This window comes from Halichoerus grypus, chromosome 5 (genome assembly GCF_964656455.1).
Source record: "Halichoerus grypus chromosome 5, mHalGry1.hap1.1, whole genome shotgun sequence".
In the NCBI taxonomy this organism is placed as follows: domain Eukaryota; kingdom Metazoa; phylum Chordata; class Mammalia; order Carnivora; family Phocidae; genus Halichoerus; species Halichoerus grypus.
This window is the reverse complement of record NC_135716.1, coordinates 318,823-329,455: the sequence shown is the minus strand read 5'-3', so window position 1 is coordinate 329,455 and position 10,633 is coordinate 318,823. Positions and strand designations below refer to the sequence as shown.

The 10,633-nt window shown below is 65.0% G+C and overlaps 2 protein-coding genes across 8 annotated transcripts in view; both read right to left on the bottom strand.

The window, feature by feature from the left end:
* Positions 1-82: 82 nt before the first annotated feature.
* Positions 83-1,805, bottom strand: C5H8orf82 (chromosome 5 C8orf82 homolog). The gene is made up of 3 exons (XM_078071838.1): positions 1,593-1,805; positions 938-986; positions 83-674 (listed from the first exon to the last, which is right to left on the bottom strand). The coding sequence occupies exons 1-3, from the start codon at positions 1,752-1,754 to the stop codon at positions 229-231; spliced, it is 657 nt and encodes a 218-aa protein (XP_077927964.1). The 5' UTR covers positions 1,755-1,805; the 3' UTR covers positions 83-228.
* A 723-nt stretch (positions 1,806-2,528) lies between these two features.
* ARHGAP39 (Rho GTPase activating protein 39) overlaps positions 2,529-10,633 on the bottom strand; it is an 89,531-nt gene continuing 81,426 nt past the window's right edge. For all 7 annotated transcript variants that reach the window (XM_078071819.1, XM_078071822.1, XM_036105774.2 and 4 more), the window contains 5 exons: positions 7,262-7,335; positions 5,776-5,975; positions 4,987-5,078; positions 4,383-4,552; positions 2,529-4,064 (listed from right to left, as the gene is read on the bottom strand). In XM_078071819.1, the coding sequence (XP_077927945.1) occupies positions 3,870-4,064; positions 4,383-4,552; positions 4,987-5,078; positions 5,776-5,975; positions 7,262-7,335 (731 nt within the window). In that variant the 3' untranslated portion in view covers positions 2,529-3,869. The remainder of the gene's footprint in view (positions 4,065-4,382; positions 4,553-4,986; positions 5,079-5,775; positions 5,976-7,261; positions 7,336-10,633) is intronic.

The following is a 10,633-nucleotide window of genomic DNA, read 5'->3' as shown; positions in this document are numbered from 1 at the left end:
AGGTAGCAGAAGGGCCCGCGACCCCACCCCTCCTCGCGGTCGAGGCCACGGACGCGGCAGCACCTCGGACAGCGCCGAGCAGAACGGGGCCGCGGTGCACCTGTGCCGCGCACGCGCACTCGGCCGGCGCGCTCTTTGGGTGCGCGTGCGCAGCGATGCGCGGCCGGGACCTCGCGGGGAGGGGGGCGGGACCGCGGGGTGGGGGGGGCGGCCAGGGGCACCTGCGGCTCAGGGCCGCGGGGTGGCGAGCAGCAGCGGGGCCAGGTCCATGGTGAGGGCGAGGCGGCGGCCTTGCCAGCGCACGTGCGAGGGCAGCGCGGACGCGCCGGGCGGATACTCGAAGCAAGCGCTAAGCTCGAAGGCCAGGGCTGAGCGCACCAGGCCCACGCCGCCCGCACGCTCCGGCGCCGGGTGGTAGAGGCGCCCATTGGCTGCCAGGGGCAGCAGACGCGCCGGCTCGAAGGGCACGGCCAGGGCCTCACCGCCGCCGCAGTAGGAGAGACGCGGGGGCTCGGGGCCCGAGGCCAGCAGGTGCGTGAAGACCACGGGCCGGTCTTCGCAGCGCAGGAAATTGCGCTCCCTGCCGCAGGGCGAGAGGAAGGGGAAAGAGGCCTCGTAGCGACCGCTGCGGTTGGGTCTCAGGCGGGAGAAGAAGGTGACCAGGAACTGTGGGTCTGGAGGTGAAGGGGCGCGGTTGCTTACCATGCCAGTCTACACGGGGCCCCACTCCCCCAGGCAAACGGCTTGCCCTGGGCAACGCCAAGGGCTGGCACCGCTTGTCGGCCCACCACTTTGGCCTCACTCTAGACAGCAGGGCTCTTGTGCGCAGGATGCCCAGTCCTCTGCTTCGGGCGGGCCAGTGGGGAGGCTGGGGAGCAGAGCCCATCAGGGCCTTGCTGAAGGGAGATGGAAGGTGGGTAAGAGGGTGCAGCAGTACCTTTGAAGCAGGTGATGAAGTTCTTCATTTTGGAGTCATCCAGGAAAAGCTGCGGACAGAGGGGCAGGCCATTGCCCATGAGTCCCAGCTGGGAGCCAGACAGGGTCGGCCCCAGGGCAGGGTTGGCATTGGGCAGGCCTGAGCTGAGGCTAGTGTCCGCTTCCCTTGCTCGTGTGTACACACCGTGTGCAGAGAGGCGAGTGCAAAGTAAACCGGGGGCCCTACCAACATTCCCGCATCTACACCGCGCTCCGGGCCGTGCAGGTGCCTGAGCTGCCATGCTTTCCCCGTACCTCTCCCTTCCTCAAGTTTCTACTTAAGTGTGCCACCTCCTCCGCGGAGGCTCCCCGACTTGCTTCCACCCGCCAGGGCTTGCAAATCAGGCAGGGCGGCCCCGGGGGCCGGGGACCGCAGGGAGGGGCAGGATCTGGGGATGCAGAGCGCGCGAGACGCAGCTGCAGCTGCGTGTGGTAGGTTGGCTGCTGGGGGTCCGACCCCTCTGGGGCTGAGGCCCGACGCCCCAATCTGTCCAGCTCGGTGACCCAGCTCAGCAGTCACGTTCACTTACCTCAGAGACCCCGCCCCTCGCAGGGGCCCTCCCTCCGACCCCACCTCTCTTACAGGTGCGCCCCCTCAGGCCCCGCTCCAGGCCCACCTGGCCCTGATGATCCACGTAATAAAAATATTCTCGCGTCCGGGGCTCTGGGGCCTGGCCCTGCGTGTAGGAGATGTCCCCGCCTCCACCGCAGGCCCGGGTCCCCGGGGACCGCGCCAAGGCCAGGGCGCCGGTCCGGAGCGCTCCGCATGCCTGCCACATCTTCCCCCGGCGCCGGAAGCGGCGGGCCGGTCACGCGGGGCTGGCGCTGCGTGAACACGCATCCCCCGGCGACTGCGGCCTCACACTTCGGGTTCCGGGGACTAGCGCGGAGCCCGCTTTCCCTGGGCGCACGGGACTCCGGGACGGCGGCAGCGGCCCGCCCTGCTGTCCCGCTGGGGAAGGGACAGCGGACGAGACCGCCAGACAGCGGGGTGTGGATGTGATACGGGGGTGCAGGCGGATTCGGGAGCGAGGGGACGGGCTGGGCGCGGGGCGCTGGCAGGAATGCAGGCTCTGTCCCTCCGCCGTCGGAGGCTGGCCGCCGGCACGTGGGCGAGGTAGCCCTCAGAGAAAGCCAGTTTGGCTGGGCTGTCTGCATTTTCAACTAGTTACTGAATAAACACTCTGCCTAGAACTTATGGCAGGTTGGGGGTAGGACGCGTCACAAAAAGCCCACTCCCTGCGCAAACGGGCAGGGACTTGGGGGTCGACACATACCCCAGGTGGCCGCAGATGGCGCACGGGGGGCCCAACACCCAGCTGGTGCCCCCTCCCTGGCTCATCACCTCTGCCCCATTCCCAGGAAACAGCCTTGCTTACAGCCCAACCCCCTACGCCCTCTCTCACCATTCCCCCACTCTCCCCTGGCCTGTCCACCTAGGTGACCATACTAGCAACAGGCTGGCTGCAGTAGTGGGCTGCCCAGCCCCCAACCCAGACCCCTGCAGCGACTGGAAGAGCACCAGGCGACAGGCATTGACCGTGGCTCGCAAGTGTCCATATGTATTTTATTCACACGAAGTGTTGTCACCTCTTGAGTCCATGCGTCAGAGCGAGAGTCTGTGGCCGGGCCGTCCACCCCAGGCCCGGAGACCACCCGACTGAGGACGCTACCTCAGGGGACGCCCGGGCAGCGGCAGGGCTGGGCTTTTTTGTTTTTAATAATAAATAAAAACTCAACTCTAAAAAATATATATATATATATATATAAACTGGGGAGAAATTAAGTTTAACAATTGGAACTCAAAATTCCAAAATGGAAAATGTACAAACTGAGAGTCTAGGTACCTCCTATCCCCAGCTCTGGCCTTGAGGAATCCTGGGCATTCCCTGGTTCCCCAGCTTGGGGTCCCTTCCCTCTCTTCAACTGCAGGTCCCACATGGGGATGGGGCAGGGTTTGGTTTTTGGTCAGAAGCCAAGAAAGTGGCGAAGAAAATGATGGAGTGATATCAACTTGCTCTGCACAGAGGACAGGCTAGGACGGCTCAGAGATAAATAGCATTTGGGTTAAAACTATGTCATTAGCAAATTTAGTTCTTATATCTTTCCCTCTATATCTTTATACACAGGCGGGTTGGTGTGCTGGATAGAATCTGAATTTATAGTTACACGAAGAAAAAATACTCTTGCCCCTCCCCCACCCTGCCCCAAGAATGCCTGCCCAACCCTGCCCCCCACCCCAGAGGACTTTGGTTTGGGGGCCCCTCCCCACCCAGAGACAGCCTGCCGGGCCCTGCTCTGGTGATGGACAGCCCAGTGCCCTGGGGCCCCCAACTCCCGTGCAGTCTCCACGATGGAGGCCACAGGTGGCGGGGTGGGGGCGGGGGGTGCGGGGTGTTGGAGGCTACAGGCCAGGAAGGAGACCGAGGGCAAGTGCGGGGCAGAGGAAAGAGGGGCAGCCGGGCGAGGGCCAGGCCAGGGCCTGGCTGAGCGCAGGAGCCCCAGCGAGGCAGCTCACCCCGGGGGAGGGCGGCGTGTGCTCTCAGGCCGGCCGGGAGGGGCAGTGTCACTTGGCTCCAGGAAACAGAAGGCACTTTCTCGGGGCTGGCCGGCCGGCGGTGGGCGGGGCGGTGCCCAAGGAACTGGGCACTAGGCGGCGGGGCGGGAGGGGGCCCGGAGGCGCTCTTCCCACTCGCCCTCTGCCCCGGCTGCGTCCTCAGGCCAAGGGCCTGGGTGGGAGAGTTGGGGGCTTCCAGGGCTGGAGCGGGCATGGGCGGGGCCTGGCATGCTGCCTCCGCGGCTGGGGCGTTCCCTCCCCCCTCCCCGCGTGCTCCCCTGCCCGGGCGCACCCGAGCTTGGCTCTGTCCCCACCCTCGGTCCTTGGGGCCCACGTGCTATAGCACGCCCTCCATGAAGCTGGTGTCCAGGTGCTGGATGAGCACGCGCAGGAACGACATCTCCTTGCGAGTGTTCTCGAAGATGACGCGCGGGTCGTCCGATCGGCAGCGCAGGCAGTTGGGCGCCATCACCATGGCCAGGTTGCTGACGTCCATCTTGGTGACGGCCACGTTGGCGGGCTGCACGAACACCTGCGCACAGGGGACAGGAGGGTGGGCCGGGCCCGCGCGGGGGCGTGCCCCGGAGGGGTGGGGGCGTGCCCCGGGGGGTGGGGGCGTGCCCCGGAGGGTGGGGGCGTGCCCCGGGGGGCGGGGGCGTGCCCCGGGGGGCGGGGGCGTGCCCCGGGGGTGGGGCGTGCCCCGGAGGGTGGGGGCGTGCCCCGGAGGGTGGGGGCGTGCCCCGGGGGGCGGGGGCGTGCCCCGGGGGTGGGGCGTGCCCCGGAGGGTGGGGGCGTGCCCCGGAGGGGTGGGGGCGTGCCCCGGAGGGTGGGGGCGTGCCCCGCCGCGTACCTGAAGGAAGCGGATGAGGTAGCACAGCACCAGGCGGTTGATGCGGGGCAGCGCGTGCACCACGGCCACGGCGGCCTCGGGGTTCTCGTAGTGCGCGATGCACTGCTCGTAGAAGTCGTGCGGGATCAGGGGCTCCTCCAGCTCCCGATACCACAGCTTCAGCAGCGAAGCTGCGGACACAGCGCGGGCGGGGGGCGGGGGCGGGTGCTCAGCACAGCCTGCTGGGCGGGCTCCCCTGGGCGGGGCGGGAGCCGTGGAGTGGTGACCAGCAGTGGTCAGTGGGGCGACACAGGGTAGGGACAGCGTGCGGCGGGAGCGCGGGAGTGTCGGGCCAGACGGGAAAGGCCCAGACCCTGGCGCGTTGGGGCTCCCGAGGGCCTGGACTGACCCCGGGGGCGGGGGGGCTGGGGGCTGGTGCAGGGAGTGCAGGAGAGCGGCAGGCTAGGCCGGAAGGAGGGCCCCCAGGAGACTGCATGACAGGAGGGCTTGTCTGTGCTAGAAACGGACCGGGAGCCATGACGTCACTGGGGGAATGAAGGGGAGCCCAAATGTTTCAACTGCCTGGAGCAGGCCTGCTTCAGCTCCTAGGGGAATGTGGGCTCACCAGGGACGTGGGGGTCCTCCAGGCCTGTCGGCACCTTCCACTGGTCTACCTGCAGCTTCAAGGCGTTCACCTCATCAATGTCCCCAGGGACTCTGTGGAGCACAGGGTGGGTCTCACCGAGGAGGACTCTGTCTTGCCCTGGTCAGACCCCGCCCCCATGCTGTCCCTCTTCCCTCTGCTGGCCACCCCCAGGCAGATGCCATTATCAGCAGGGCCACTGAGCCTCAGACCCCCAAGCCTGTTTCCCCAGCTCTCCTCCCGGGGCTTGGGTAGGTGAGTCTTGGCAGCAGGCCTTGTGCTACTCCCCATGGGGCAGGGACTATCATCCCTATTCACAGGTGAGCGGCATCTGCTGGCTGCTGCTGGGGTGTCTTTCCAGGCTCACGTCTCAGGCCCTGCCTATGGCTGTTGTCCAAGTGCCCTCTGGGACCCTGGTGGCCATTTTTACGAGGCACTGTCCCTGGCTGACCCTCCTAAATTCAGGCATGCTGCCATTCGGGGGGATGATTCTCTGACTTGCCTCCTAAGGATGGGGCCCTGCCCTGCCCTTCCCGGTTGATAGTGGCCCTTCCATTTGCTCCAGGGTGTCCCTCCCTGCCCACATGATGGCTTCTTGTGGGGGGGCCTCTCTGGCTATTCCCAGACAGGGGCATGGGTCTCCTGGCCACAAAACCCAAGGCTGGGGCATGGAAGTCGGCCCAGTGGTCCTGGTGCCTGATGGCTCCTGCCTGCCTGAGAATGGTGGAGACACCCAAGGCCCCCACACCCAGGGCCCGGGTTGCGGGGCACCTGAAGATGCCTTCCGTCTGGTCACCGTTGAGCGCTAGCACCTCCTCAGATAGACGTGTCTGCACCCAGGGCAGCTGCCGATCAGGGTAACGCTCCTTCTGCATGCTCATGACCTCCTGCAGTGCACTGCCAAACATGGACGGGCTGAACACAGCATTCTTGGCATGCCGGATCTCCTCCACGTTGGGCTTCTTCAGCCCCTGCAAAGACAGCCCAGCTCTCTGTCCTGGTGTGGTCCCGCCGCCCTGCTCCCAGCCTTCCCTCCCCCACCCCCGCCAGGGCCGTCCCTGGCTTGGCCACCCTCCCCCTCTCCCCTTGTCCTCTCACCCCGGGTAACTCCAGGCGCCTGCCTAGAAAGAGCTAGGGGCACCCCAACTCCCTGGTCCCCACATCACTGGGGGAGGGGCACCCTGTTGGGCCACCTACAATGTCCTAAATCTTCAGGTGGCCCCACTGGTCACACAGGAGGAAGGTGGGAGTGACTCCTGGAATGAGAGCTGCCTGGGGCCATAGAGGGACCAGGCTGGCTGATCTGGACCATGTGAGACCACCTGGGCTGGAGGTGAGGGGAGAAGCCTGCGGTGGGGACAGGCAGCAGCTCCCAGTGGCAGGGCTAGAGCAGTGAATTGGGGGGGGACGAGGGGAGGGGCAGCCAGGCTCTGGGACGGTGGGGGAAGGGTCAGACCCAGGAGGGCCTGAGGGGCTTCCTGGGTGGGGGTGGGGGGCTGAAAGGGAGCGGGGGACAGAGGGGAAGATGGCCAAGAGCCACACATCCTAAGACCAGGGAACAAGGTGCAGCTGTCTGGTGTGACAGGCCTGTTCTCTAGAGGGGCTGTGGGAGGGGTGTGGCTACCAAGCTCTGGCGGGCACTAAGAAGGCCCAGTGCAGAATGGGTGTCAGAGAGGACCACCTGCCCGTCTGCCCCACCCTGGTTGCCAGTGTGGGAGGAGCCCTGTGATGGGTCTGGGCTCTTGGCCAGGTGGGTGGCCCAGTGTGAGTGAAGAGGCACATCGTGGTCTCCTGAGCCTGCCCTGCAGTCCAAGGCTTGGCGTCCCCTGGGTCCAGGGGCAGCCTGCCAGGGTGAGGGTCCCCGCTGAGAAGCGCTGTCTCTAGGCCTGCTCACGGGCTCTGCCTCTCCTTTGTACCTCACTGCACCTGCCCGACAGCGACAGGCCTGGCACCCTCACTTGGTTACGCCCTGGGGCCCCGGCCTAGCCACACGCCCCTTTGTCTGCACTGGCTCCTGAACTTGGGGCGCAGCCCCTGCCCGAGGCCTTCCCTGGCTGCCTGCCTCGGTGGGCTCTCCGGAGCACCTTCTGTACTGTGAGCCGCCACCTCCCCCAGCCCCAGCCGGCTGGACTCAAGGAGGGCAGGGCATTCCCCAGGATGTGAGGGCGGCCTGTCCAGGCCTCCCTCCGAACCCCGCCTGGGGGTCACCAGCACACCCTGCCCACCCACGCCCGGCTGTCCTGGGGGAAGCTCGTACCTTCTTGGCCCCAGTCAGGGCCGCCTTCTGCAGCTTGTGGTAACAGTACTTGGCATATGTGCTTATCGCCACCCCTGGAAGAGAACGGGTGCCGGTTGGCGTGGTGTGGACGTGTGGCTAAGAGAAGCAGCAGCAGGAGGGGGGAGGACAGGCAGCTCCTGCGAGAGCCGTGGGGGCCTGGGCTGGCCTGGCCAGGCTCCTGCCTACCACTTGCCTGGGGGCAGTGGGTCCTCACCGTCCTGGGCTAAGTCCTTTAGAGCAGAAACCCACACAGAAAGGCAAGGGGCACTTCCTCACCTCACGGAGCCAGGCTTGGGAAGGAACTCCTCTGTCAGCCCACCCACGCTTCCCCACCGCCAGGAAGGGCAAGCTGGGAAGGATCAGAGGCGGGACAGGGCAGGACATGGGCCCCACGGCCCCCAAACCCCATGCTCCCCTTGCAGACTAGCCCTGGGGAGTCCCTAAGAAGGGTCATTTCCACAGGCAACAGGGTTAGAGGTGCTCAGTGCCCTCTGCCTTGGGCCAGTACTGAGGAGTGGGCTTTGGGCTAGCTGGACAGCAGCCCCAACACTCTTGTAGCCCTGCCCCCAGCCAGCTGCGGGAGAGGGCCTCGGCCTGCAGAGCCCCATCCCTCTTAGTTGAGGGCTGCCTGGGCAGCAGTTATGGAAGGGGAGGCCGAGGGGATGGTGGCATGTGGAAGGACAATGAGCATGGAGGGGATGCCCCACGTCCTAAGCCTGGGGGTCACTGGAAGGCCCACTACACAGAAAGACACCTTTGGGTTCTGCCCGAGGGCTGAAGGCGGCTGGGAGAGGACTGGTCTCCCTTCTCAAGGGAGGGGGTTTTTCTAAAACTCGGCCCCTGGTAGAAGTTGTGGCTGGTGGTCATGAGGGGATGCCTCCAGGAGGGCAAGGACCTCGGCCAGAAGGTTCTCCAGATACAGAAATGAGGGGAAGGAGAGAGAAGTGAGAGGGGGTGGGGGAGAGGCAGTGGAGGAGGAGATCCCACACAGGGTGGGTCTGAAATGTGTGTGGCATCTTTCCCGGCCCAGGCAAGGGAAGGGAAGTGAAGGAGAGGCAGCAAGAAGACCAAGAACACACAATGAGGCGAAGCCCAGAGGAGCCACCCAGCCCAAGGTGTCCAGGACCAACAGAGACAGAAAAGCCAGAATGTGTGCCTCCAAGCTCAGAACTGGCACCCTCTCTGGAAGGCTCTGGCCCTGCTGGGCCCACCTGCCCCAGTGCCTGCCTGCCTGTCAGAGGGAGGCCTCTAAACCCAACTCACAAATCCAAATACCCCAGTCTTCTTTTAAAGGAAGCAGTTTCTTGTGGACGTCTGAGCACGTGGGGGTCCTTGGACCCCAGTGTGAAAAACATAAGCATGGCTTAGCCCATGAAAAACTTTTCATTTTGAACCATCACAGAACAGTATTATTATTCTAAGTGGCAAGGGGATTCTTTTTTAAAGTAATCAAAGTGAAAACCAACATTTCCCATTCTCCCTGGAGAATCTGTTTCAGGTCCCTGGGGGATCTGCAGATCCCTGGCAGAGTCCTAGCTGCAGCCTCTGCTAGGCCAGCTCAGGACACAGCACCTGGACCTGTCTGCCACAGGCCGACGTGGCCTTCCTTGGCAGGCCCCCCGGGGACCTGGAAGGCAAAGGGGGCCTTGGGCTGCCCACTGGCCACTAGGGGCCCAGGGAGCACCTTGCAGCAAGGAGCAGGCTGCAGACTGGGAATGTGCCTACCCCTCCCTTGGGTGAGTGAGATACGCCCTGACCTCCCGTCTCGGGGACCTCTCCAACAGACTGTGATCTGAAGATCCTGGGGCTGCCACCTCTTGGTTGGTGAACCTGGTCACGAGGCAGCCTTTCTGGGCCTTAGCTTCCTCCCCGGTAGGATGGGGATGGGGACAACACCGACCACAAGTGCTCGTGAAGGGCTGACCTTGGAGTCTGGTGCACAGCTCAGCAGATGGCAGCTGCTGGTATCAGCTTTTGTGGGCGGACCAGGACTGAGGCTGTGTGCGCCCCGAGTCCCAGGAGCTCCCCTGCACCCCATACTGCCACGGGTGTGGCTTCCCGGGCCTGACTGTGGGATGTCCGCTGCGTGCCTGGGAGGGTGTGCAGTGCCCAGCCCAGCCCAGGGAGATGTTCACGATGGTGTGGGGCGCTCTGCTTCAGGCCCACTGACCTGTCCTGGCCTCGCCCGGGCACACCCATACCCAGTCTTATAGGTGAGGACACAGAGGCCTGCAGAGGGACTGACGGAAGCAGCTCTCCCAGAGGCTATGCTGCTGTGCCCGGAGTCCAGGCCCGCCCCGGGGCCTCAGTGCCCCTGAGCCCTGGTTTTGAGCCTGAAAAGTTGCTGGGTGTGGCTAGAAGCTGCCACTGCCACCTCTTGGCGCGGACACTGTGGGGTCCTGGGGCTTCTGGCTCCCTCCTCACTACCCAACACTGGCTTGGGCTACGGTGTCCCGCTCGGCCCCACCAGGCCCACCTCCCTGCTGCAACCCGACTCCTGGACAGGCTCCAGCAGGAGCTCAGATCCCCTGCCACTCCTGTTCCAGATGGGTGTGGCCCAAGGGCAGCTGGGAATCCTAGACAGCAGCTGCCCCCTCTTGCCAAGGGTGGTGTGCAGCCGGACAGCTTCCCAGAGGAAGGGGCGTCGCGGTTGAGTTACGGTATTAGAGGAGGAGAAGTGGGGCATGTTTGGAGAATGCGGATGTGTTCCAAGGCTGGGGGAAGTGCTAGAGGTGGGGCTGGGGCTGGTCCCAGAGCCCTGGTGCCAGGAGGGGATGCTGCCACGACAGCAGTGAGACCGACAGCTCTCTCAGCAGGGAGGGCATAGTCCTGGGTTAACAGGGCTTCCCTGGAGCTTGGACAGTGGTGGGATGGGGGTACGGGTCTTGAGCCAGGGCCCAGGAGAAGGGCGGGGCTGGTGGGGGAAGTGGGGGAATCCCTGGGCTCCCTCCAAGGAAGCCATGCCAGGCTCCATGCCCTGCCCCAGGGTGGCCTGGGCCAGAGGTGAGGGCTGGGGAGGCACTTGCCCACAGGGACTTCCTCAGCGAACACTCACCTAGGGGTGTTTCCAGCAGGCCTTGCCCAGTTTGTCCTCACGCCCTGCCCCACCGAGAGCCCAGCGTGCAAGCTGGAAATTGTTCTTGAGAAAGGCACAGGGCAGGTGTGGCCTCCCGCGGAAGCCCCTTCAGTGACCTGGGCCCCTGGCCAGCACAGAAGCCCACAAGTCTGATGGTTAGTGCTACCCCATCAACACGCCTTCCAGCCCAGAAGCGGTTAGAGAAAGGAGGCCAGGCGGCCGAGGCCGGAGAGCAGAGCTGTGCGGACACAGCGCACAGGGGCTGTGGGGAGAGG

What these genes read in the sequence shown, in the direction of transcription:
- C5H8orf82 (XM_078071838.1), bottom strand. Translation starts at nt 1,754, where the DNA reads ATGTGGCAGGCATGCGGAGCGCTCCGGACCGGCGCCCTGGCCTTGGCG. An exon ending in ACGTGGATCATCAGGGCCAG is followed by an intron (nt 987 to 1,592) that starts GTGGGCCTGGAG and finishes CTCTGTCCGCAG; the next exon opens with CTTTTCCTGGATGACTCCAA. An exon ending in CTTCATCACCTGCTTCAAAG is followed by an intron (nt 675 to 937) that starts GTACTGCTGCAC and finishes CTTCACCTCCAG; the next exon opens with ACCCACAGTTCCTGGTCACC.